This window comes from Brassica rapa, chromosome A09 (genome assembly GCF_000309985.2).
Source record: "Brassica rapa cultivar Chiifu-401-42 chromosome A09, CAAS_Brap_v3.01, whole genome shotgun sequence".
Classification (NCBI taxonomy): domain Eukaryota; kingdom Viridiplantae; phylum Streptophyta; class Magnoliopsida; order Brassicales; family Brassicaceae; genus Brassica; species Brassica rapa.
Window position 1 is genome coordinate 41,002,789 of NC_024803.2, and position 24,526 is coordinate 41,027,314.

At 37.3% G+C, this 24,526-nt stretch overlaps 5 protein-coding genes and 1 long non-coding RNA gene across 8 annotated transcripts; 4 read left to right on the top strand and 2 right to left on the bottom strand.

Annotated features, from left to right (window-relative positions):
• Positions 1-535: 535 nt before the first annotated feature.
• On the top strand, positions 536-2,141 carry LOC117127843 (F-box/LRR-repeat protein At5g35995-like). Its single transcript, XM_033278547.1, has 3 exons — positions 536-1,117; positions 1,730-1,870; positions 1,977-2,141. The coding sequence occupies exons 1-3, from the start codon at positions 536-538 to the stop codon at positions 2,139-2,141; spliced, it is 888 nt and encodes a 295-aa protein (XP_033134438.1).
• Positions 730-5,015, top strand: LOC103842747 (telomere repeat-binding factor 4). Its single transcript, XM_009119409.3, has 6 exons — positions 730-3,087; positions 3,527-3,765; positions 3,857-3,941; positions 4,114-4,221; positions 4,331-4,622; positions 4,736-5,015. Exons 1-6 carry the CDS (start codon positions 2,938-2,940, stop codon positions 4,765-4,767), a joined length of 906 nt encoding a protein of 301 aa, XP_009117657.1. The 5' UTR covers positions 730-2,937; the 3' UTR covers positions 4,768-5,015.
• Positions 5,016-5,269: 254 nt separating this feature from the next.
• LOC103842748 (probable phospholipid-transporting ATPase 4) lies at positions 5,270-10,399 on the bottom strand. The gene is made up of 10 exons (XM_033278759.1): positions 8,610-10,399; positions 8,407-8,517; positions 7,673-7,949; positions 7,489-7,577; positions 7,322-7,406; positions 7,029-7,238; positions 6,816-6,941; positions 6,646-6,744; positions 6,374-6,565; positions 5,270-6,289 (listed from the first exon to the last, which is right to left on the bottom strand). The coding sequence occupies exons 1-10, from the start codon at positions 10,397-10,399 to the stop codon at positions 5,612-5,614; spliced, it is 3,657 nt and encodes a 1,218-aa protein (XP_033134650.1). The 3' UTR covers positions 5,270-5,611.
• Positions 10,231-15,518, top strand: LOC117127890. Its single transcript, XR_004450837.1, has 2 exons — positions 10,231-10,459; positions 10,820-15,518. It is a non-coding gene; the product is annotated as an uncharacterized LOC117127890 (long non-coding RNA).
• Positions 15,519-16,644: 1,126 nt separating this feature from the next.
• On the bottom strand, positions 16,645-17,872 carry LOC103842749 (protein ELF4-LIKE 4). 2 transcript variants are annotated; one of them, XM_033278761.1, is made up of 2 exons: positions 17,694-17,872; positions 16,645-17,270 (listed from the first exon to the last, which is right to left on the bottom strand). In XM_033278761.1, the coding sequence occupies exon 2, from the start codon at positions 17,233-17,235 to the stop codon at positions 16,897-16,899; it is 339 nt and encodes a 112-aa protein (XP_033134652.1). In that variant the 5' UTR covers positions 17,236-17,270; positions 17,694-17,872; the 3' UTR covers positions 16,645-16,896. The 2 variants fall into 2 exon arrangements, with proteins under 2 accessions (XP_033134652.1, XP_009117659.1); XM_009119411.3 differs by having other exon boundaries at positions 16,645-17,278.
• A 3,290-nt stretch (positions 17,873-21,162) lies between these two features.
• LOC103842750 (transcription initiation factor TFIID subunit 12b) lies at positions 21,163-24,431 on the top strand. 2 transcript variants are annotated; one of them, XM_033278760.1, is made up of 9 exons: positions 21,163-21,749; positions 21,780-21,937; positions 22,195-22,389; positions 22,850-23,395; positions 23,494-23,568; positions 23,647-23,725; positions 23,817-23,878; positions 23,960-23,995; positions 24,071-24,431. In XM_033278760.1, exons 1-9 carry the CDS (start codon positions 21,344-21,346, stop codon positions 24,257-24,259), a joined length of 1,746 nt encoding a protein of 581 aa, XP_033134651.1. In that variant the 5' UTR covers positions 21,163-21,343; the 3' UTR covers positions 24,260-24,431. The 2 variants fall into 2 exon arrangements, with proteins under 2 accessions (XP_033134651.1, XP_009117660.2); XM_009119412.3 differs by having other exon boundaries at positions 21,164-21,937.
• The last annotated feature ends 95 nt before the right edge of the window (positions 24,432-24,526 follow it).

Here is a 24,526-nt window from a genome sequence, read left to right on the forward strand (position 1 = left end):
CACGCCGAGTCTTGGCGGGAAGGGGTCGTAATACACTGCAAAGGTGGTCCGAACCCGAGGAACTGGGCGGCGGGCCTACCAGGGCAGGCGACTTCACAGGAAGCAGCAAGAAAAGGGGAGGAATGGTCCGCTTGAGCTGTGTAGGTCCTAAAGTCCTAGGATAATGGGAGGTCTTAAATAATAAACCGTATTCTATGATTGAGTGATGACTGAGTTCATTACAGTGCTTGATTGTGAAATGAAACTTAATAACTAGCTGATAGGTTGCATCGACTGAGTGTAGTGACTAGACGGTTCTCGTTTCGCATTGAGCCGTATAGAGGCTCATGGGAGAGACTGGTCTAGAATCGCCTCACTGAGTATTAGTATTCACCCCTCTTTTCCCTCTCCCTTTTTGCAGAACTATAAGTGGAAATGTCAACGGTAAGGAAGAAAATGCAACTGAAACTCATGGGACCAGAAACGGGACACACGGAGATGTCGGGAAAATAGACATGTGTGTCCTAAACCCCGCGCCCTGGAACCCCGGTTGGAAATGGGGAGGGGCGGGTGTTTCAGAGATGCCGCAAGATCAAGTGCATTCTCCGAGTTTGTGGACAAGACAGTCGATCTGTTAAGTACCTGTCCCATCAAGACTCTCTCCGTGAATGGCCGCTACGAAAAGTCTCGTGTTGACGATTGGATTCGCGTCGCGTTACAACCCAGCTTATCGGAACTACACTTGCGGTGTCCTCATCGGATAGACAAAGATAGAGCAGAGTTGTTGTTTCGGTCCAAAACATTGGTTAAGCGTACACTATCCGGTGGATGCGTTATCGAAGCCCTCCCTGATGGACACATGGACTTTACTGATCAACTTTTTATGGATGAGAAAATAAACGAAGATAGGTTTTTCCCATCGCTCAAATCGCTTTATATCGGCGATATCGTGATAGAGGAGTCCTATTACCACAAGCTCATCCTTATGTGCCCCGTTCTGGAAGAATTGTTCATACATAACGATGGCGAATCACACCCGCCGAGTTGGATTGGATTTGCGCCATGTCGTACTTTGAAGCGACTTGTGATTTATTACGTCGTTCCACCCGAGTATAAAGATGTTTACGATGATCAAGAAGTTTGCATCAGTTGTCCAGAAAACCTTTGTCTACTTTGAATTTTCTAGTTATGTCCATGATGTTTATAATGATGGTGGCGAGATGGAGTCGCTTGTCGAAGCTAGACTAGATCTTCGATTATTGGAGTCAACTACCCGTTTTGATGATTATACCGAGACAGGTGAGTATAATGATTTGCTTGTAGTGATGATATCTTTGGTGATGCTACAATCCTGCTTTTGAGAATGGCCAGTTACGTAAAGATCCTCCACTTGTCTGCTTATTCTCTTGAGGTCAGTATCTCTTCCATTGACTGTTTTGGTATATGTATTCTATGTTGTTGTGCCTATGATTTTGTTGATGAAGCTGAAGCTTTATAAAATAAATTATTTTAGTAATAATTAGAACAAAATCTCAATCCTATTAAATTATTAATAATAACTGAATACAATTCTGGACATGCATATAAAATAAAAATAGAAAACCAAATATCCCTAAAAACTATTGAAATCTATAAAGATAATTCTAACTATCAAAATAAATAGTAAAACTAAAATAAAATTAATTCATAAATCTATTATGAATATATATATCTGTATATATGCTTATGGTTTCGATAATACATGCATTAGGCGCTTCATTTCGGCTGCAAATTGATCTTCACATTCGACAACCTCGTTACTTTATCACTCGAGAGCGACAAGGATAAAAGCTGGCAAGTTCTGCCACGTCTGCTCAGAAAGACCCCAAAGCTACAAAATTTAGTCATCAAGGTATCAGTTTCTTGATGGACAAATAATATATTTTTCTTGTTTTGCAATTGATTTATCATACACATGTCAAATTGTTTTTTTCATGTTTTCTTTTAAATGATTTCAGGGTCTCTTGCATCGAGTAACAGGTAGATGTGGAGATGTGTGCCCTTGCTATCATCGTCCCAAACGTAAGGGAGTGATTGATTGGCGAACAGAGAAAGTGTCTTGTTTACCGTATCTTCCACTGAAGGTGCTAGAGATCTCAGGATACGTACGGAGGAACTTGTAGAGAGATTGAACAGATGAGGTTTTTTTTGGGAAGCCTGCAATACCTCGAATTCGTGAAAATTGGTGTTCAACCAGAGTCAAGACTGTAACAAGTTGAGATCGAACCTAATGAGATTTCCTAGATTCTCATCCAAGTGCAACATCCAGTTCATCTGAATTTCTATCTCACTCTTGATGACAAAGTTGAGAAATAGCTCTCCTTACTATGTTCACATGATATAACAATGTTCACATTTTATGGCTTAGTGAAAAAGAGTTAAAAAAAACATGATCATAAGCAAAAACTCATGGAGCTTTTCAATTTTTTATGTAATTTGAATTTAACCCCTGATGTTTTATTTATGACAATTTAAACCAAGAAATCTTTGCGTTTTAAATTATTTTCATTTTCGACCTTTATTTTTCAAACCTTTGTACAATGTGCACCTTAAATTGAAAACTTACCAAAATAATCACTTTGTAGATTGAGATAGATCTTCACAAAATGTTTATACTGCTCTTTAAGTTTTTACTAATTCGAATTTGACCCATGACGTTCTATTTATGACAATTTAAACCAAAAATCGTTGCGGTTTATGATTATTTACAATTCTGGTCCCTATAGTTTTTAGACGTTTATACAATGTGCATCTTAAATAAAAAAACTCACCAAAAGAACCACTTTGTCGATTGAGAGATAAATCTTCACAAACTATAAAAGAAAAGACTTTTTGTTTGGATTGGAACAAGAAGATTGCATAGACAGACAAACGAAGCTGCGAAGAAGGAGAAGGGAGCGAAGAGGGGACGCGATAGAGATGGGAAACCATAAGCTCAAATGGACGGAGGAGGAGGAAGAGGCGCTGCTCGCCGGCGTTCAGAAGCATGGGCCCGGAAAGTGGAAGAATATTATCAAAGATCCTGAGTTCGCTGATTCCCTCTATAATCGCTCCAACATCGACCTCAAGGTCTCTTCTTTCTTGCTCTCTGCTGTTTGTAAAGATATAAAGAACCTTACTTCGGTTTGATTGTGTGCAAAAGATTGAAACTTTCTCACCGGAAAAATCTTCTAAGCTGTGTTTATGCATCAGTAGTCTTGAACTTTAGTGGCTTTGTTGATAATCTTTAGTTCCTAGTTGAAAGATTAAGACTTTGAAAAGTCTTGGACTCTTGTTAGTTAAGTTGATAGATTGTCTGCTCTGTTTCTTCTGTAGCATTTGAGATTCTTAAACTTACCTGAGATCTCGAGATGGTTGATTCACTATAATGGCAGTATATGACACTATCAAGTGCAAGAAATGCTGTGCAACTCGTTAGTCTTGTAACTCTAGCTATGATTTTAAACCACCAGAGGGTGTGAACTTATGATCAAGAATCTTAAAACATCCGGTGTTTTATATTTTCTAGGATAAATGGCGTAACTTGAATGTTCCCCCTGACATTCAAGGCTCAATAGATAAGGTGCGGACACCAAAAATCAAAGCTGCCGCTTTGAATCTAGCCGCCGTTGCAGCTGCTGCTACCAGTACTCCACCACCTTCTAGCGCGACCCCTTCTCCGGTTGCTCCCCTCCCTCGTAGTGGATCTTCTGATTTGAACGTTGATGATAGTTGGAACACTATGGTGGATGCAAAGAATGCTCCCAGGTTTTTTTTTTTTTCTTCAGTGCTGTAAATTGCTACTTGCTAGTCTACTTGAATTGTGACGCTTCCTGATGATGCCATTGGTTTCTTAAAGGTATGATGGGATGATATTCGAAGCTCTTTCAGCGTTGACGGATCCTAATGGATCTGATGTCACTACAATTTTCAACTTCATCGAGGTTAGGCATATACTACTCGACTATTCTTTGTTGTTATAGTTTGATCCTAGTTGTTGCATACCACTATGATTATCTATAGATAGCTCTATTAGGTTCGGTATCAGTTATTATTGTCATAGCGGCTAACTTCTGATGATCAAGTTCATGATAATGGTCTTGGTTTTGTGTATAGGAAAAAAAACATGAAGTGCCACCAGGTTTTAAAAGGGTCCTGGGATCAAGATTGAGGAGGCTTGCTGCTCAAGGCAAAATTGAAAAGGTTAACCAGATAAGAGCAGGAGTAAGTAGTCTTGAACAAGAGCGCAAACATTTTAACTTTTTCTTTCCATCTGTGCTGGTTTCCTCCTCATGCCTGCTTTTTGTATTGTTTTGGTACAATGCAACAACAGACGCAGAACTTCTATAGGATGAATGGTACTAGCTTCTCGGGAGTGAGAACGCCGGTTGTAGCGAGACCTAAAGAGGTGAATGTGAAACCCCGGCAGACAAACAGTCAACGAGTACTCACGGTTTCGCAGAAGGAGGTTGATCAAGCTTCAGGAACCGCAGCTTTTAAGTTCGCGGAGGTAGAAAAAAATTTAGAATTGGTCAAAAGAGCTGCAGAACACAAAGAAAGGATGATAAAACTGGCAGAACAAGCTGAGATTATTCTACTGCTAGCGGAAGAGTTGCACGAAGCATGTAAATGATTCTTTTCATAAAAAGCCATGACACTAGTGTCTCAGTGTTGTTCTGTCTTCAAAAAGCTTTAGGACTATTTGGTGTCTGACGTTTTCAGTTTTGTTTTGTTGCAGGTTGTCAGGGAAACATTGTGGAACTGAATTGAGGTTGATGGAAACAAAAGAAGCAAGCACAGATTGAGTGAGTCTTAGTTTTGGTATATATACTGATAGTAATTGGCTATTAGCTTGCATTCTTTTGTTTCTTATGATGCCAACTTAGGAGGAATTGTTTGCACAAATAACATTTTACCGTTCTTTAGTTTACTAATAAAAAAAAGGTAGTTGAGGGTAATTAGCCAGAAACAGAAATGTATTGTGTGGCTTGGAAAGTACAGTATTAAACTCTTATCTTGTACTTTGTGTCATGTTTTTTTCTTTTCAATCAAAATCAATTAGTATAAGTGAAACGTATTTAACAGTCTGAAGCTTACAATCCAGAACCAAGAACAGTTTTATCTCTAACATTATCAGTTTTGTGTGTAAAAGCTCTGATTGTAAATAAATAAAGTAAATTAGACAAGTTGCTGCTAATGACGTTATTAATAATGCACTCAAAAGATTGTTTTTGGTTGTTATCAACTGTCTCAAAAACATTCTATGAATCAGTAACAACACTGAAAAGATGTGTTTCTGTCACAAACAACCTTTGGGTTTGTTGTCAGAACAGTAAGAAAGAACTTAGAGTGGAACAAAAAGAACATCCTTTTTGGGTGTTGCAATCTGTTAAGTATACACACGCAAAAACCTATGTATAGTTCTGATTCAGAAAAATTACAAACACCAGTCAGCTATATAAGTCCTTCTTTTTTACTTTCTTCCATGTCATACACAACAAGATCAAGAACTGTCTTCAGTCTGAATCAAAATCCAGCGCCCACCTCCATCAAAGAACCTGATACTGTTTCTACCGGTTGTAAAACTTAAGGAATAAAATCACCTTCTAAGAGGCTAGACTGATCTTGGAGACATTGTATCTTGAGCTGAACAGTTTGACTGTTTCTTGTTGAGTTTAGACCGTAGATGTCTGATTTTCGCGTCAACTCTAGCTGTGAACCCGATCTTTGTCTTCTCCCGTGCTTTGTTACGCTCCCGAGTCCACATCCTTCTATCCTCCAAGTCTCTCTTGTAGTACTTGATCTCTTGAATGATGTGATGATCCATCGGATTCAAGAATCTCTGGAAGGATATGTGGGCAAAGTAAGGGAGAACCGTGGTTACTGTGACCAAAAACGTGGATATCCAATATATGGGAGCAGGAGCAAGAATCTCAGCTAGGATTCTATAGATGTTGCCTGAAAGACTCGGAGGCATCATCCCATAGAGCGCAACAAAGAGATACCACAAACCAATGCTTCCCCAGATCAAGACGTGTTGGATCCAAGTGAAGTGGCTCATGGTTAAAGCGATCTGCACGTTCACAGCCCAGATGATGCAAGTAAACATGGTGGTGCCAACAGCATCCATGTCAGCGGTTTGACCAGTGGCTCTGAAAGCTTGCTCATAGATGACTCCTATGTTGAGGAAGAATATGGCGAGAGAGGAGTAGACGCCGTTTCCCATCCAGCCTAGTATTCTATACCAGTCAAAGAAGAGATTCTTCTTCCCTTGTTGGTATAAAGCAGGAAACTGCAGAACAAAGAAAGAGTTTCTTGTGGTGAGTGAGAGATTCAGAGGAGCTTTAAGGTTAGTAGATAAAAAACTAAACCTTACCTGCAAGCAAATCTCAGAGGAAACATCTTGCTCAAAGACTCCAAGGGCAATCACTGGCAATGAGGTAAGGACAACGTTGAAGAGTAATAGGTAGTAGTCATTATACACTGATTGCCCTGAAAACCCAGTGAACGCCTCAAAATAGAAGAGAGTGAGACCAAATGCTATGTTTTTGTAGAAGAAATAACAGATCTGGATGAAGAACAATGTAAGTTAGAAACCAAAAAGTGTGCAAAGAGTAGAATAGGACATTCTTGTAAACACATATTTACCATTTGAGCTATTCTTTTATAGCACCAGTGTCCATGAACAACGAGTAATCTTTCCAGAAACCTGAACTGGGCAATAGAAAAATCGCTTGCCATAACAGCCTGCAGAAACAATTGAATATAATCAGGCATTTCCTACAAGTTGGGACATTCTATAAAAAAATCAAATTAACCTGCATTCCTTCGACTCCACTAATGCCAACACCAATGTCAGCTTCTTGAATCATTCCAACATCATTTGCACCATCACCTATTGCCAATGTAGTTTTCCCAGTTCCCTCTTTAACTAACCTTGTTACCTTTGTAGAGATAAAACAAAAGTTAGACTCAAAAGGAACACATGAAGCTGACATGTTGAGTATAAGAGAAGGGTGGAAATACAATACCAGAGCTTTCTGCTTGGGAGACACACGGCAGCATATGACTGACGCACAATCAACAGCCAAAGCAAGAAACTGAAACTTCATATCGTCCTCCAATGCGTACGTTAGAGTTTTCCCGTCAATGATCAAAGCAAATGCAGCGTGTGGATCTTTCTCTAGCTTCACCATTTGTACAGCTTTAGTGAGCTGATTCAGAATATTCTCCTTCACAGCCTGATTACATCAACCAAAAATATCAATTGTATATCTTAGAATGGGCTTATCACGTTTAAGGGAAAATCATCTTATCCCCATACCTTTGAATCTTGGGACCCTCCTTCTGAGTTCATCACAGTTATACATATCTGTTTCATGCCTTGCCTAAGTAAACTACAAGAATATCTGCAGTTCAAAACAAAAGTTAGTCAAAGAAATTTAAACATAAATGAATCTACTTCAATGTATCAAAGTAGTCGTTTCTAACCCGATGTTGATTGCTGTCTCCATCTTATCCCCGGTTAAAACCCACAGTTTAAGGCCAGCTTGGGCAAGTTTATCTATGCACTGTGGGACCTAAAGTCAAATGAAAAAAAAAAAAGAAACTCAGTTTTACATTAAACAAGATAAAGGAGAAGTGAGTTAAGGTGTCTTGTCTGATAAATGCATACCCCTTTTTGGAGTTTGTCTTCCACAGCAGTTGCACCTACAAGAATAAGGTCCTTTTCGATCATATCTGAAATCTTCTCAAGCAACTCATCTCTGTCAGATCCTATAGAAGTTTTGGCCTTGTGAAACTCAGCGTTCCAAGCTGAATATTCATCCTCATCAAGCTTTCTGTATGAAAGGGCAAGAGTACGGAGTCCAGCTTCTCCATATTCATTTAAATGCTTAGTGGTAGGTCCCAAGTATGTTTTTCCATTCTTAGCCAGTCGTTCAAAAATGATACTGCAAAACATTTAATAACAACTGCTTGAGATTTCTATGACAACACAAAATTCCATGGTTCTAAAAATCTGTCTTACCCAAAACAATTTTCTAAAAATCCGATTTATACCGTTCTAAATCGGTTTAAATCATTTTAAATCGTTATAAATTAGTTTAACTCTGTTAAATTAAGTAATACTATTAGTACAAATCCACGAGTTTATCTAATTTCTGTTGTTTTCTATATCTAATTTTGATGATTCATCAGAATAATTATATAATTAAACCCAAAACCTAAAGTATCTGATAGAAATGTTAAAAGTATATAAAATAAATCAATAATTCGCGGACGCCTAAACCTCCCTAAACCCAAATAATCTGCCTAGTTGTTAATCCTAAACGACTAGTTACCGGCTAGCGATTTCTTAAACATTGCAAAATTCAGACGGAATGTATTTTTTAAAGCTTTTCATCTAACCTGTCAGCTCCTTTGCATAGCAGAAGAATCTGCCCTTCCTCATCACGCACAACTACTGACATCCTCTTCCTTTTGCTAGTGAAATCCAACAAATTCAGAATTTTATACTCCCTGCATTGTTTCTAATACATGTTCAGGACTGTCTACTTAAAAAAACAAATAATAAAAAAAAACAAAGGATAAGATCTCTAAAAAAATCTCACCTCTCAATGGTCTGCCCTGAAGAAGACAACCTCTCATGAACATAAACACTCGACTGAGTCCTCTTAAAGAACTCAAACCCAAACTCACTCGCAGCAGTAAGAAAAGAAGCTTCATCCGGTGACTCTGCCTCATACGTGTACTTGCCACTCTCCTCGTTAAGCTCAGGAATCGCCGTGTGACAAATAGCTAATATCCGAAAAAACAGCAGAATGTCATCAGCATGCGGCTCCCTCAGCCAGTTCCCATTCATCAGCCGCACATCCTCAAAACCAAACCCCTTTATAGCGACTCTAGGAGTCATCACCATCTCACCTTCATGATTACTACCGCTACTCTCCACCTCAATCTCCTGAACGCTCATCCTCGGAGTAGTCGCTCTACTGTGATCATCAAGATCAACAGCCATCTGCTGAGCAGCAGCAACCTCCACCTCGCTTGAACGAACTCCATAAGAAGTCCCAGCGATTGAGCATTTCAGAAAATCCATCTGGTTACAAGTCAAAGTCCCCGTTTTATCGGAGAGGATGGTATCAACCTGTCCTAGCTCTTCATTTAAATTCGATGTCCGCGCATGCGCTGGAACACCACTCTCACTATCGTACATATGCAAATCTTTATTAATGAACGTCGCTTGCAAGACCTTCACAACCTCGATGGAGACGTAAAGAGAGATCGGTATCAAGTAACCGTAAAGCAAGAGAGCGGTGATGAGATGCACAACGCCGGCGTAGACAGGGTTGCTAGGGTTGGTTAGATTCTCAGGCTCGTCTGGTCTCAAGTACCACATCTTAGGCATGTGGAACTTCGTCTCCCAAGCAAAACCTGACGAGCTTATGCAAGAGATTAGTATAAGTAGAACAAGAAGCGTGTAGATGATGTAGTCCATTGTCTTCTCAATCCTACTTCTTTTGGAAGGAGAGCTAGTTGAGTTCTGCATCACTTTGGTATCATGCCCTGTGAACACCACAACTCCGTAGACGTAAGGAGTGTTCCTAAGCTTTGAGTCTCTCAACAGAATCTGACTCGGATCTAAAGGAAAAATCTGCCTGTCGTATTCAAGATTACCAACGAATGTATACAGACTCGGGTTTGGATCCTCGCATCTTATAGTCCCAGTGAAGTCTTTAAAAGACTCATCATCATCTAGAGATAACGTTACCTCCAAGGATCTCTTCACTTTCAAGTTAGTCTCCCCATCTAAGTTCATAGTCTCCACATAGCAAATCCCATCCTCGTAGCTAGACGACAGCAAGAGCAAATCAGCAGGGAAGAAACCGTCCTTCTCAACCTTCACAACATCCCCAACGCTAATCTTCTTCCACTTCTTGCGTCGAAACTCACCATCACGCTTGTGAACCAACGCCTTCCTCGCGTTGATCTTCACGTCCTGCATGAACCTGCTCCAGTCCTCAAGCGCCTCTTTCAGCATACTTAGCCCCACGACGAAGACCAGGGGGGCGATCATGCTCCACTTGTTGAACGGGGAGAGAGGGAAGACGGAGAGGATGGCGGCCACGAGGAAGTAGAAGTTGGCAGCGCGGTGAAACTGCTCGTAGAGGGATTTGGGGAAGAAGGTGATGAGGTTGTAGCGAGTGGTGGAGACGTAGTTGGAACGGTATCGAAGAGGCTTCTTCTTGTGCATGTGAGGCTGGTTGCAGTGGACTGTTCTGCTGAACCCTGGGCCTTGGATTGGGTGAGGGTCTTGGCCTTCGTCTGCGCTTGGTCTTAGGCATCCGAATGTGTAGATGTTGCTTAGTCTCAGTTTTGACCTTCTTCTACCTCTAGCCATTCTCTTACTCACAAATATTGAATCTTTTTTTATCAAGAACTCTTCTTCTTCATCATAATGGTGGTCTATACAGAAAATTAAAACAAATACAAGAAAATTAGATTAAAGTTTCTATCTTTGAAAGAAAATATATATATTTATGGAAAGGGGAAATAAAAATTGGTCAGATCTAACGGACCAAACTGAATCAGATTTAACATTTTGGATTTTGAATCTACCATTAAACTCGGAAAGGAATAAAAATTGAAACTTTTAAATCCAAACGCATTTACATGAATCTATGGAAATTCCGACAATGATGTAAGAAAAAAAAAAGAATGGTAAAGATCTTCAAACCCAGAAACAAGTCAACTACAACATAGAGTCATGAAAGTAGAGATCTTGGTCGGAGAAAGACAGCTAAATCTGGGAATTACCGAGGAGAGAGAGAGAGACAAAACCGTCTGTTCAGCAAGAAGCTGAGAACTTGACGGCAATGGCAGATCAAGACACGAAAAAAGAAGCAGCTTTCTCTTTCTCTCTCAGATTATTTTGAATTTACTCAAATTTTCTCCAGATTCCAGATGGGGTTTAAAGAGAAAGACTTGTGATTTTCACTCGCTTTTTCTTTCTTTCTTGCTTGCTCACACACGCACAATGAGAATCTGAACGAGTGCAAGGATCTTTCGTTGTTGCTTCCTCTTCCTCGTCTGCTTCGTCTTCTTTTTTTTTGAAAGCTTCTTCTTCTCTATGATCTCTCTAATTAACTTCAACGATTAACGATAAAAATAATGTTTCTTTGTTGTTTCTCTATATTACTATTATTATTTTGTAGATGAACTCTCATTACTCTATCTATACCCACACAAAAAAAAGTCATCACTGAATTTCAAAAAATAAAATAAAAAAGATCATCAAATTGTTAATTGAGCTGAAAGTTTAATACAGTTTGTGGAGTTTTATTTAAAAAATTAGAGAATTTATTTATGTAAATCGATCGGTCGTATTATTTTCATTCAATCAATCTGGTCATTCTTTGATTTGGTCAAACAAAACAAACGCTTCTTCCACTCCATTTTTGTGTAAGATAAAAAACGTTGATTTATTATAGGTTTAAATTTAATCATTCCTATAAGTGCCGACAACTCTTAATGATCGATCGGTAGATTAATGTAAGTAGCCTTGAAAAATAAGTAAATAACTCTCTTTTTATAATACGAAGCGAGATCGCGGGAGTGGGGGAGTGGACTGAACCAATACGCACCGTTTTATATTTTAAAATGTCATCTTTTTAAATAATTGTTTATCTTCTAGGAAAAATTGTTTTTTTGTAATTTTTATTGTATTCTAAAGAGCATCGAGTAAATTGTACTACTATCACTGCACCACAGATAGAAAATCATGCTCCGTATATGGTTTTCCGAAACGTTGATCTCCTAAAAAGACATAAATAATTTCATTTATAAGTTTTATAGTAGGTTTTTTTTATCATTAATCGAACCAATTCAATCAAAACTCTGTAAACTAAATTAAAAATATTATGTATATATGAATGATATAGGACGGCTAATATTTTACACCACATACAAAATGTCTGTATTTGTATTTTGCACCTGGGATACATATTTGATCACGAAAATACTAAACCTTCAATATATTTTCGAAATTCTTGGTATATTGTAAAAGCATCATTCATCTTATTCATAAATCTTCTTCACTAATATAGAACAATTTTGCAGAAACCAACAAAAGTGGAGATCATATAATGATATTAAAATTAAGAATACAATGCCTAGCTAACAAGATGAGATGTGGGTACGGTTATGGTATGCATAGGTCGATATCCATTCCTTGATAGTTTAATTCTTGCCAAGTTTTGTTAAAAATTTGAAAATCAGATAATTGATTTGAATGTCATTTTTTGAATGTTTATACGCACATCAATACACTTTTATAACTAAATATATGGTCTTCTTTCTTTCTGGTCCCGAATATATTTTTTCTTTTATGGAATTATATGAAAGTATGACGATAGATGGAGACATGACATTGCCTGGTGTGACATCCAAACAGCAAATGTATGGACAAATTGAATGAATAAACAGTTAAAAAGACTGCCACTTGCCAAATCAAGCATGGCTCAAAATATTAGTAATCCTAATCATGTTTCTACTCTCTCTATCTTTTATCCAAATATGTTTTAAATTAAATATTTTTACCTTGAATAGATCATAAAATGTTTGAAAAATATACAATATAAGTAAATGGCAGAAAAATCGTGAAAATATATATAATATTTTAAAATCACGTCAACTTTTGTTGCTTACAAATAAAACAGAATGGATGATCATTTGCATACCAGTATATATCAAAATAAATGGCTATTTATAGCTTAATAAAGAGTGATTAGTTTTTTTTGAACTAAACTAATGACATATATATATATATAGATATCTCTTTATATAAAGTAAAATTAGGTTGCAAGGATAATCACATGGGATCACCCTCCATGATTCTATGGACCTTTATCGAGTGTTTCGCCCAACACTATGTACTTCCTTTTCCCGTGCACAATGTTGACCTACTTTGCACTATTTTACTTATTCTTCGCCCTACTTTCCTATACAGTACTATAATATGACATCTATTAGAAGAATTGGTAAGTTTACATCTACTGGTTTTAGCTGTATATTGGAACCATTAAGAATCATCGTTTTCATCAATCCATTGTTCAATTAGGTGAACATAGTTAGTTGCAAAGATTATGTATATATAGGAAACATAGTACATAGAGCCTAGATATATACTAGCATTTTTTAATTATTGGAGAAATTAAATAAATACAACCAAAAAGTTGAAAATGAGTTTAACAAAGAAAAAACTTCAAAAACATAACTACAAGAACATTTGTGATTGTGTCGAAGGCATCGACATATGTAATTTCCATACAATTTCCGGACTAACTATATCACTAAACCAGATAATATCAAGTGTTACGATTTAACATGTTGCTATATAACTGGTTAGATGTGTCTCATTTCTTATTTGAGTTTTTACATGTCATAATCACCGAGTAGATAATTACAAATACATACATATCGTCTATATTAACGAAATCAATGAATATACATATTATATATATACTATTATATATTAATCTCTTATTACATCCTTTTAAAAGAAACTAAGTAGCATTCGTTTTTGTTAGTGTAAGTAACAAGTAAACACTATATAACTACAAATACTGTATTAGTGTAGTACTAAGTTTAGATAGATCATAAGATAAATGCACATATGATTCAGAAAACCCGTTGTATTAATGATGGATTCTTCTTTCGCCTAATATCCTACATTTTCGTATAGATTGGGAGTCGTTAAGAAATCGAACGGCCAGGTTTTAAACGTGAGAGGAGATGGTAGTATGACCCACATAGAGGCGTCCCATAACTATTAACCATTTATTATGGCATTTTCTGTTCAATTTGTAGTTGGATATATTTAATTGAATACGTGTTTTCATTTCAAATTTTATATGGGTATGTCGCATTAGGATCAAGGTGACAAAAAACAGAGAGACATCCATATTTAAATTATTAATGAAGTTTCGAAGACTTGTAAGATTTCAATTGTATCCTACTCCCTCCGTTTTAGAGCAAAATTTTCGTTTCAAAATTAATGTCGTTTTATGATTTTAATGCAAAATTTATTGACTTTTTATTCTAATTTATTTTTCTATTGGTTAAAATTTGATAAACTTAAATGTTTTATTAATATGTGTATCGAAGTCTAAAACGATAAATAAAATGAAACGGAGTGAGTATTATTTATTATATTTTAAATTATTTTCCCACTTACAAAAAGAAACATTGAAGAAATCATTAAAAATAAATATATATGTGTATGAATTTTCATAATACATTTAAGAAAAAAAACTTTCATAATACGGCACATTGGAGTGCTAAAATAACTGTAAATGATGTGATAGATCTGAATTTTATATTATCTACTTTTTTTGTTTGCTTTAAGAAATGAGGAATTTTAACCAGCACATCACAGCAATAACTTTATATTATCTATTTTTTTTTTAATATTGGATATATTATGCTATTACAAATTCGGAGAAATATTACAGACGATTCTACAGTCGATAATTCTACATGCCTTACGAAGATTCACGTCTGACTACATCACCTACCCTTGACGATATTCCTTACGCCGTACTGCAAATCTCTTGTAAATCTTTCTCCATTAATTCACATAATTCTATTTTTTCTGGGAATCGAAATCTAGATCTGGTGGTGTAGAAACATTAATGAACCAAGGGGGCTTCCACATTATATTATCTACTTAAGAAAAGCCTTTGATGATTTAAATTTAATTTGTTGGACCAGTCAAGTTGTGAAAATATCGTTTCACTAATCGCACTCATCATTAAGATTTACTTTAGAATAAATGTGAGATAATGGTGACAATTAATTGTTGACTTTGTTTAGTTTGATTGTGACGGGAATGTTCAAATATCCAAAACACATGCACAAAGCAAAAACCATCACATTGACACAACAAGAGCGTTAAGACAAATTATCAAAGAAAAAAGAAGCATTAAGACAAACCTAACGGAGACAAAACAAAAGGATGTGCTTGGTTTTTGGTATGTTGCTTATCTTAAAGTCTCTCTGTCACTCTCTTCTCTTTTACTTTCCAACCCCAAAGTTTAAAACAAATGGACGTATTGTTGACTTGAATTATTGCGACGTGCTTGCAGATTGCTTTTCGTTTGTGTTTTTTCTTCTTTCTTTAGTCGTGTGTGATTTACGTTAGAATCATTACAATCGTTGAAATTTGTAATTAGTGTAATAAAATTTCACAATTTTATTTTTTTACCAGAAACAAAAATTCACAGTTTTTAGTTTATTTCTCAATTTATTCTACAATTATATGAAAGGAAAACAAATATTGGAATCAAATAAGACATTTAGAAGAAAAAACTTATGTTAAACTAAGAGAAAGATGAGAAATTAAACTATTTCATATATAATATCAAAGATTTCACATCTTGATAAATAATGATGTCTCAAGCTTATGAAAACATCAGAAGAATTGAACAAATATAAATGGGTCAACCTTCATTTGAGATCTTGAAAAGAACGAGTATCTACATTACTACATAGTATCAGATTCATATTCTATAGTTAGCACATGTATTGCGTATTCTGTTGGGTGATCATCACTGACGTCATTTCTGATTCTTTTTTTACTTCGAGCAACCTTCATTTGAGATCATGTGTGCCAGTCAGTGTAAGACTTCATTTGAGATCATGTGCCTACGTATGCACATGTCTAATCATTTCTTCGACAGAAAATTATCTCAACATGCGTGGAACACGATCAAAACTCTGAATATTGTGTGGACTTTAAAGAATGTGAATTATGTTGAAAAGATGAGATGGCAGCGCCACAATAATGCTAATGTGTAATTTACAAGAAGTGGAGTTATATAAAGAGATTTATATACATGGTGCTACTTGTTAAATGTTGTCTGATTACTTCTTACCTTACTTCAATGGCTTGTTAAATGTTGTATGATTACTTCTTACCTTACCTAAAAACAATACATGTTTTATATTAGCTACTCTTGATATGGTTAACAATAAATTTATAATTGTTAACCAAGTGGTCTTGGCCTAGTGGTAAATGAGTTCTACCTAGAGTTTCTGCCCTAGGTTCGATTCCCGGATTAAGTGGCAAGAAAAACCGGATTTATATGGGTCTCTCGGTGATTAGTCATTGGGCTTAAAAAGCTTTTGGAATCACACCAAGGTTATCAAAAAATATATATTATAACTGTTAAGATTAGCAAATTCATTGTCTTATAGGTTTACACCTTGCAATGGAGATGCAAGACGCAGTGCTGGTTTAGACCAGGCTATTGATCTCTATACCCACCAGGGATACTCACTGGAAGACATCTCTGGGCCAAGAGCCAGCGAAGCTAGGAAACGAGCCATGATTTTTTCTTTTCAAATCAGTTTCAACAAGGGCCATTTTGTCCCACATTCTTGCAAGTAGCCTGTCTAAGTTTAGCTGTTTCAAGCAAACCGGTCATTCACCGTTAGACTAGTCTATATCCACATCATCAATTCCAACAACATCAATCTTGTTGTGCCCTTCAACTACAACAGCGTGCCGTCTTAGAATTCAAAAACTACACATGGTTTGAATCACAGGCTCTACACATGGAGAAAGCAAAGGGAGGACAGAACAAATCATAAACTGAAATGTGTAAACTTTCACAACAAGTTTCTTCAAGTTAGTTGAAGAAGTGGAGTTTTCAATGTAAACCAAAAAAAAAACACAATTATAAGAACTCTCTTAATCTGAAAATCATCATGGTGAAACATATTGTAGTAAAACAATCATTCAAACAGTGATATTACAGTAGTAAAACCCCTCTTTCTTTCTCCTCAATCAATTAGCTCTGAGTATTCTTTGAATATCTATGATCATCAACATTGGTTCTAACCGGATCTAAATCTCTTCTGGTTAATTATCCCAAGTGTTCCACTAGAATCACCATCTGATGAAGCGTCAACTGATCTTGAGAAAGAATGAGAGAGATCACCGTAAAGGCTAGCTACTCTTCTGATATTGTTGTTGAGCTCTTTGATCAGACCCACGTTTCGACTCAAGTTCTCAGGTTGATTGGACTCATGGTTCTGATTGATCTCGTTGATCAACAACCGGTTCTGATCCAAAATGTCTTGAACATCCACAAAGCTCTTCTGGAAACTCTGCAGCACTTTCCCATCCGCATTGGTGTGTCTGTCTCCAAATCCCGAAACCACACTTCCTTCCATTTTCGTTTTTTTCCCACCAAGATCAAAGTCTTCTCTTTTAATCCTGTTAAAATGCAACAAGAAGACGAAAGAGACTCAATTTACATGGAAAGATGATTCTTTTGGACCAGAGAAAATGACTAGAAAACAAAGTGTTATCCTTTGTGCGTTGACTCTAATCTCACTTTAGATTCCATTAGGACAGACTTTCTCAAGTTAAGACAAGATCCCAACACGATTCAGGTGGAAAAAAAAGCCTTGAATTTGTATAAAGTGGAGAACTTTTTGTTTGATCTGATGAGCCAAGTGGGAAAAGGGATCCATAAAAGAAGAAGTAAAATCAATTAACTTGACAAGTGGAAGCAGATTCAGGAAAAATAGTCGCAATCTCAACGAAATTCAAAACACGCAACAAAACAAAAGAACATATAATAACAATCTGACAAAACTGAAAAGAGCTCCGATCCAGTTTTCATTACCTTCAGAAGCAGAAAGAACGAGAGAAGCTCCGATTATAGATAGAGGAGGCGATAGGAGACGGAAATCGAGATTATATTTATATCCTCCCCAGAAGAAAAAAAAACAAAGAATCCTTTTTTTAATAATAATCGTGACAACAATTATTCGATACTGTGAAAAAGGAAAAACAAATAAAGAATCATCTAACCTATACTAAAAGGCCAATATACTCAAAGGAGAGCATGTCCACGTCCTTAAAAAAAATCAACCAATCAGCTATTTCTATTTTGCCACGTCAGCGACTTCCTTATATAAGTGGGTCCCGCATAAAAATTAAGTGGTTAATTAATCTTTACGTTTGTTATTTCCATCTGTTTTGTGGCATTACTCACTCCAATGCGATCGGTGGCCCATTAATAAAATGTCCAGCTTAGGTCCATTTTACTAAAACCGTATTTTGATAAAAAATAAAAACCCTTTCGTCTTCAGTTTAGATTTTTAGGGTTCCTCCATCATATCACAAACCTTAACTTTTCTACTTCTCAAATTGAATCCTTAAACTCTTAATCTTCATCTATCTCTACATCTTCCAGTCTTTACTCAACCCTACGATAATGGCTGGGTTATATATCCGCTTCGAATTTCTCCCAGTTCATGTCAAACAACAGGCCCTTGCAGTGGCGGACCCAGGCCGTTTGTCTTGACGTTTCGCGATCCCATATATCATATATGGGGGCATGGAATGAGATGACTCGCTTGAGCAACAGAAAAATCAGAGGAAGACATTTTCGATGAGTGGATGAAATCTAATCCGGTTCAGAAAAACTGTGAATTGAAATGAGATGCAAGGGCCTAGTGGCGGACCCACTAAGGCTGTAGGAGGTTCAAATGACTGGAAAACTTGCTTATGCAGGTTACCTCTATCTAAACTCCACACCCGCATCCAAGTTTTATTTTGACAGGAACATTCCTGCCATCGAAGAGTTCACAAGCAGGTTACAACTAATTATGTCTTGGTTTAAACTCAAATTTAAATGTCTGTCAATCTTCGTCAAACATACGTTCTTCCTGCAGTTTGGGAGGTGCAGCAGCAGAGGTATTCCATGTATTGATACCATGGAAGGGATCAAAAAGAAAGAGCTTGTGTCAATTGGAGATTTAAACACGTTCATCTCCAACTCTAGCGTTCAGGTAACACTCAGGGATTGCTACAAATTTAGTTAGTTCTTTGTGTCTTATAAATTGCACGAGCAAATGGTAACTCTTTTGAATCCGTCAAGACAGAGGAAGCCGATTTCCTATGTAAAGCTCTGGTCGTTGGGGTACTCCAACAAAATGGTTGGTCACACCGGATGCAGCATGAAGTTAGACAAATCTGGCACTTCCCTTCGCTGCAAATGTGTTTCTACGAACATTACCGGGGTTATCAGGTACGAAGTTTACATCCTGATCCATATATAAGCGAATACCCTTACTTAGATAGGCTTTAACATTTATCGGCCTCTTTTTACAGGTTCCGTGTTGAGCTAGCAGATGATGATGGCAACGATTGTGCCACGTTTTGTGGTCTTCGATAGGGATATGAGTAAGCACACCGAGCAAGAAGCAGACACTCTGGCTCTCGACGAGGTACATTTTTGCTACTGTGCTACATTTTTCCTACGTTAACAGTGGTCACGATCACTCTGAATGGCTCTAAAACATTAAATCTACTACAGATAAGTGGGGGTGAAGGGCAAGAGCTACCAAGATGCCTTGAAGAGCTAGCTGAGAAGGACTATGTTTTCCAAATTCGTGTCTCCGTACAGTTTCACCCCTAACCACCGTACCTTCACCGTCTCTGCAATCAGTGATGCTAGCTCCTTTTGCACTCACGCTCACGCAGAGGTGCGTTACACACGAGTTTTCCAAAAAAAATTATTTTAAAAAACACATGTACAACTGTGTCTCAGAGTTGCACCAGCAACCCAACTGCAGTGGTTGACGGGGAAGATGGACAACTAACAGCATCTGCCAGCAACACGGTTGAAGGGGCGAAGATAGCAATGGGCGTTGATTGCAGAGAAAGAAAACAGCCGCATAATGCCCCCGTGAATGATAGTTTTAAGTCGATCATACTGTCAACCCCACTTACCTTTCATGTCTTTTAAAATTTCTGCATTCCTATGTTTTCCCCATTTTGAACTTTTGTTGTCTCTTGCATCTTCAGCAAACTACCTCCCACGCGGAGGATAGAGACTTTGATTTTATATAAAAAAGGCTGTGTTGACGGGTTTCTGCATATTAAAAAACTTCTTACCTTAATGCATTAGTCCATCTTTTTTGTAGGCGATAAAATGAACCGAACGAAGCTACAAAGTACTTAGATAGGCATAGTCTACAACTAAACAAATTTAAGTGTATCACCATCGTCTACCAGAATTTTCATAGATTAAATTTTTCAGTCTCACGCCATTCAAAATCATGCGGGAGCCTACAATAAAATGTCAGTTACAACAACCTACTTCCACTCTTTTTAAAAGAAATGTTAGGATTTGGTAAACAAAGCCAAAAAAAACAGACAAAAAAAACTATTGCTCTCGAAGATATTACTTCCGTTTGAATATAAAAAATTAATTACTAGCAAAAGTATAATTCAAAGTTTATTACAATTTCAGATTAATTAATGTAGGCATCTTAATAAGATCATTATTTGGAAACACATTCATGCATATTTAAAAAAAAAACTCAACAACAAAACGTCCACAACAACAACAACAAAAAAAACCTCCAAGATCATAACCCAACCTCAAACATCATACTACTTATCAGCACAACTTATGGGTTTGTACTTCAAATATAGCGATAAAGCGACAATACTCTTTTGTAGTTTTGGTTATAATTTGATTTAACTTATCCCGGATCATAAGATGGGTTCTGTTTGGCATAAAAATAACAGATTTAAATCATGGACTATTTTAAACAGAAACCATATTAACTAATTTCATTTATCCTATTTATGCTGAGATTTCATCAACGCCATTTATCAAATGGTTAAATAATTTGTAAATCATAACAATGGTTAACTAATTCTAACTCAATAATTCTAAAGCCATAACAATGGTTAAATAATTTGTAAATTTATCAATTATTTAACATAAAAATAATCGAAATAAAATAGATTTCTGAACATTACTAAAGTTTAATAACTGCGAGTCCATTTTTCTGACCATTCTATATAAAATGTCCTAAAAAATACACAACAAATTGTAAGTTTTAATCATTTTGTAATTTCTAATTAAATTTAATTTTTTCTATTATTTTGTAATTTATAATTGATTCTAATGTACATTTACAAATACAAATGTTAAATTATAAATTCTAAAACTATAGAAGACAAACCCGGGCGTAGCCCGGGACAGTCCCTAGTTTTTTTTAAAATCTTTTCGCTGTGTACTTTGCTCTTAGGAAAGCGGAAGCCAGAGACATCTGGATCGAATCATTCCAGATTCTTAGTTCCGTTGAACAGCATGTTGTTGAAAGAGGAAACTACAGAACGGCACGTAGTTAAAACTCGTGAGATAAATCAATCAAGGACACTATCGTCATTTCTTCCTCAACCATCCCTAACTATAAATACATCCATCCCGTCACAAAGTTCTCTCTCTCGAACGACGTCCTCTGTTTCTAAATGGCGGAACCTATTCGTTCGTCGTCGTTGTCACCGAGACCTCTCCAGTCTCCTAACCCAATGGAGCCTTCCCTTACTTCCTCCGCACCTCCACCGTCGTCATTGCAACATCAACGACAACGATACGTGACAGCTCCGGTTTCGAATTCAGCAGCGTCTCCGGCGATTGCTCCAACGACGACCGAAGGTGTAATTCAGAACATGGCGTCTCCTTCTCCGGTGGAACAGCAGACACAGAGTCAGCAACTCGCTCGAACTCAGCAGTTGCCTATTATGCAGCAATCACCAATGTCGAATTACCACATAGCTCCATCCCCTTCCGTTAACCAAATTCAGCAGCAGCAAGGTCAATACGGTGGCGTTTTGAGGCAGCAAGGTCAATACGGCGACGTTTTGAGGCAGCAGGGTCAATACGTTGACGTTTTGAAGCAGCAAGGTCAATACGGCGACGTTTTGAGGCAGCAAGGTGAGATGTACGGGACGATGGACTTTGTTGGTGGGTCAGGCCAAAGCGGCCACTTGTCAATGCTTAACGGTGGAGCTGGAGCAGCCCAGATGAATATTCACCAATCCCAATCATTGGCATCTTCCTCGGTATTACCTTCTTACCTTTACTCTGTTTACCCACCGTTGAGACATGATGTTGAAGTATGTTTTTTTTTCTGTCGTGCAATGGGAACGAATGTCAAATTTTTGCTTTTTTTCGTTTTTTTTTAACTGAATCGTTCTTGTGGTTCTTGTAGATTGCAATTGCTTTTCTTTTTAATATGCATAGTGCTGCTCGTTATCGTATTTGTGTGACAAAATCACTTTTTAAAAAAATTCTGAGACAAATGAGCTTTCCCTTGTAGCCGAGGCAACAATCTGGTCTAGTCCATGGCTCTCAGTTTCATCCAGGAAGTTCTGAACAACAGTTACATGGTATTGGGGTGATGGAATCATTGATTTTGAGGTCGCAAATGAGAGCTAACCCTGCCCTCTATCCTCAGCACCGAACCAACCCGGGACACATGAGATCGCAGCAACACGTTCTTACTTTACCTCAGGTATGAATGAGTAAACCAAAAAAAATATCTTATTAGCTTCCTGAAATGATCACTCTCAAATTTGTCAACTACGTGTTGCCTTAAGTTATGGCTGATATATAGATAGATGTCACTAAATGATTTCGACCCTTTCACTGCTTTTGGCTTCTTGTTGCACATTCCTGACTTTTTAAAATAATAATATTCGTATACATGTTGGTTTTCGGATTAATAATATTGGCTTACAAACATCTGTAAGTGGCTACTAATGAACCTACATGAGGCTAGAATAATTCTTGAATTTGGCAGGTTTACTACTAGATAATAATGTATAAATTCGACTTGTATTTTCATAGGGGAATGAATGAATGAATGCATTTATGTTGTTGCAGAGAGAAAATTTCTGATCCTTTGACCTCTTTTTTAAGTATGTGTCTCTTCTTAAGAGCTACCTGAAATCTTTCTGCAATCTCTTGTGAAGGTCCAGAACTTCCAGAGAACACCTTCCCTCGCATTCATCAATGCTCAGCTATCTGGTTTGGCCCAAAATGGACAAGCTGGTATGGTTCAAAACTCATTGACGCAGCAGCAGCAATGGCTGAAGCTAATTTCGGAAATAAACAGCCCCAATTCACAATCATTCCGGCTTCAACCGAGTCAAAGGCAGGCTCTACTCTTACAGCAACAGTTTCCCTCTGCTCAGCTGCACCAAAACTCTATGCCTTTGAATCAGCAGCAAATATCGCATATTATACATCAACAATCACAGATGAACCAGGCTCAGATGAACCCATCTCAACTACAACAGATGCAGCAACCCCAACAGCAGCAAATTCCAATAAATCAACAACAGCCATCTCCAAGGATGCCGAGTCATGCAGGACAGAGATCTGTTGGTTTAACAGGCTCACAACCAGATGCGACAGAGCCGGGTGCGACAACACCAGGTGTTGTTAGGTCCAGCCAAGGACCAGAAGCAACAAACCAACTGCTTGGCAAAAGAAAATTACAGGATCTGGTTTCACAGGTGATTTTCCTATTAGATCCTTTGGTTTTCTTTTTTTTTATTTCTTCTTTGTATTTTCTATATGAAGAAAAATAATGTCTCATCCATATGACTTTTAGGTGGATGCACATGCTAAATTGGATCCTGATGTTGAAGACCTCCTTTTGGAGCTAGCAGATGATTTCCTTGATTCGGTCAGAAGCTAATGCCCTTAGTTATTAACTTCCCATATATGTGGAAAAGTATCTTTAGCTTATCTACTTGTATTGCAGGTTACTTCATTTGCATGTAGATTGGCTAAGCATCGTAAATCAACCATATTGGAGCCAAAGGATGTATTACTCCACTTAGGTTTGTCCTTCTAGACCTATGTTTCGTGTGGATTACTACTAGCTGCTGTTGTTACTCATTTTTCTGTTCGATGGTGTTATAAATGATGCAGAGAAAAACTTGCAGTTGACAGTTCCTGGATTCTCAAGTCAGAATAAACACCAAACAAAAAACGTAAGTGGTTTTACTCCAAGAACATAGTACCTGTGTGATTTCAAGATATTGAGCTCAAGTTAATAATTTTTATTTTTGCAGGTACCAACTGATCTCCACAAGAAGCGAATTGCAATGGTAAGCTAAATTATAACCATTTCTGTGTAAAGTCAGAGTCTGTGGACCTCTCAAGTTTCTTTCTTTTTGTTTTAGGGTCAAAAGCTGCGTGCTTTGGTGGAATCGTCACTACAAGGGACGAATGCAAGCAACTCGAAGGAAACTTTTAGACATTTGATGGTGAACCCAAATGGTGCAAACCATCTCTTAAGACCATCTCCCACTTCAGAGCAATTGGTTTCGCAGACACCGGGTCCTCGTATGTTACGACATATGAAACGTTGACCTTCAACACATCTATAAAGAGAGTGAAGGCACAAGGAGTCAGTCAAATTGTATATATTCTCATATAATTTAGTCTTATAGGCAAATTGATTAGATTTTCTAAGTTGATCTTATTATTACAGCTTTTCAAAAGAATGCATGTCTTCTATTTATCGTCTCTTTGTGTGGTCCTCTCTACGTCAGCTTCTAAACGCAACTCGATCGGTCAGGTCGTTGACTCTGGTCTGATAAATCTAAGTTGATGACTCTGCACCGTTGAATCTTCCA

What these genes read in the sequence shown, in the direction of transcription:
- LOC103842748 (XM_033278759.1), bottom strand. Translation starts at nt 10,399, where the DNA reads ATGGCTAGAGGTAGAAGAAGGTCAAAACTGAGACTAAGCAACATCTAC. An exon ending in CTCCCAAGCAGAAAGCTCTG is followed by an intron (nt 6,942 to 7,028) that starts GTATTGTATTTC and finishes ATCTCTACAAAG; the next exon opens with GTAACAAGGTTAGTTAAAGA. An exon ending in CCTCTGAGATTTGCTTGCAG is followed by an intron (nt 6,290 to 6,373) that starts GTAAGGTTTAGT and finishes TTTGTTCTGCAG; the next exon opens with TTTCCTGCTTTATACCAACA.
- LOC103842750 (XM_009119412.3), top strand. Translation starts at nt 21,344, where the DNA reads ATGGCGGAACCTATTCGTTCGTCGTCGTTGTCACCGAGACCTCTCCAG. An exon ending in AATCATTGGCATCTTCCTCG is followed by an intron (nt 21,938 to 22,194) that starts GTATTACCTTCT and finishes TTTCCCTTGTAG; the next exon opens with CCGAGGCAACAATCTGGTCT. An exon ending in GGATGTATTACTCCACTTAG is followed by an intron (nt 23,726 to 23,816) that starts GTTTGTCCTTCT and finishes TAAATGATGCAG; the next exon opens with AGAAAAACTTGCAGTTGACA.
- LOC117127843 (XM_033278547.1), top strand. Translation starts at nt 536, where the DNA reads ATGGGGAGGGGCGGGTGTTTCAGAGATGCCGCAAGATCAAGTGCATTC. An exon ending in ATGTTTACGATGATCAAGAA is followed by an intron (nt 1,118 to 1,729) that starts GTTTGCATCAGT and finishes TACATGCATTAG; the next exon opens with GCGCTTCATTTCGGCTGCAA. An exon ending in TACAAAATTTAGTCATCAAG is followed by an intron (nt 1,871 to 1,976) that starts GTATCAGTTTCT and finishes AAATGATTTCAG; the next exon opens with GGTCTCTTGCATCGAGTAAC.
- LOC103842747 (XM_009119409.3), top strand. Translation starts at nt 2,938, where the DNA reads ATGGGAAACCATAAGCTCAAATGGACGGAGGAGGAGGAAGAGGCGCTG. An exon ending in GCTCCAACATCGACCTCAAG is followed by an intron (nt 3,088 to 3,526) that starts GTCTCTTCTTTC and finishes TATATTTTCTAG; the next exon opens with GATAAATGGCGTAACTTGAA. An exon ending in TTAACCAGATAAGAGCAGGA is followed by an intron (nt 4,222 to 4,330) that starts GTAAGTAGTCTT and finishes ATGCAACAACAG; the next exon opens with ACGCAGAACTTCTATAGGAT.
- LOC103842749 (XM_033278761.1), bottom strand. Translation starts at nt 17,235, where the DNA reads ATGGAAGGAAGTGTGGTTTCGGGATTTGGAGACAGACACACCAATGCG.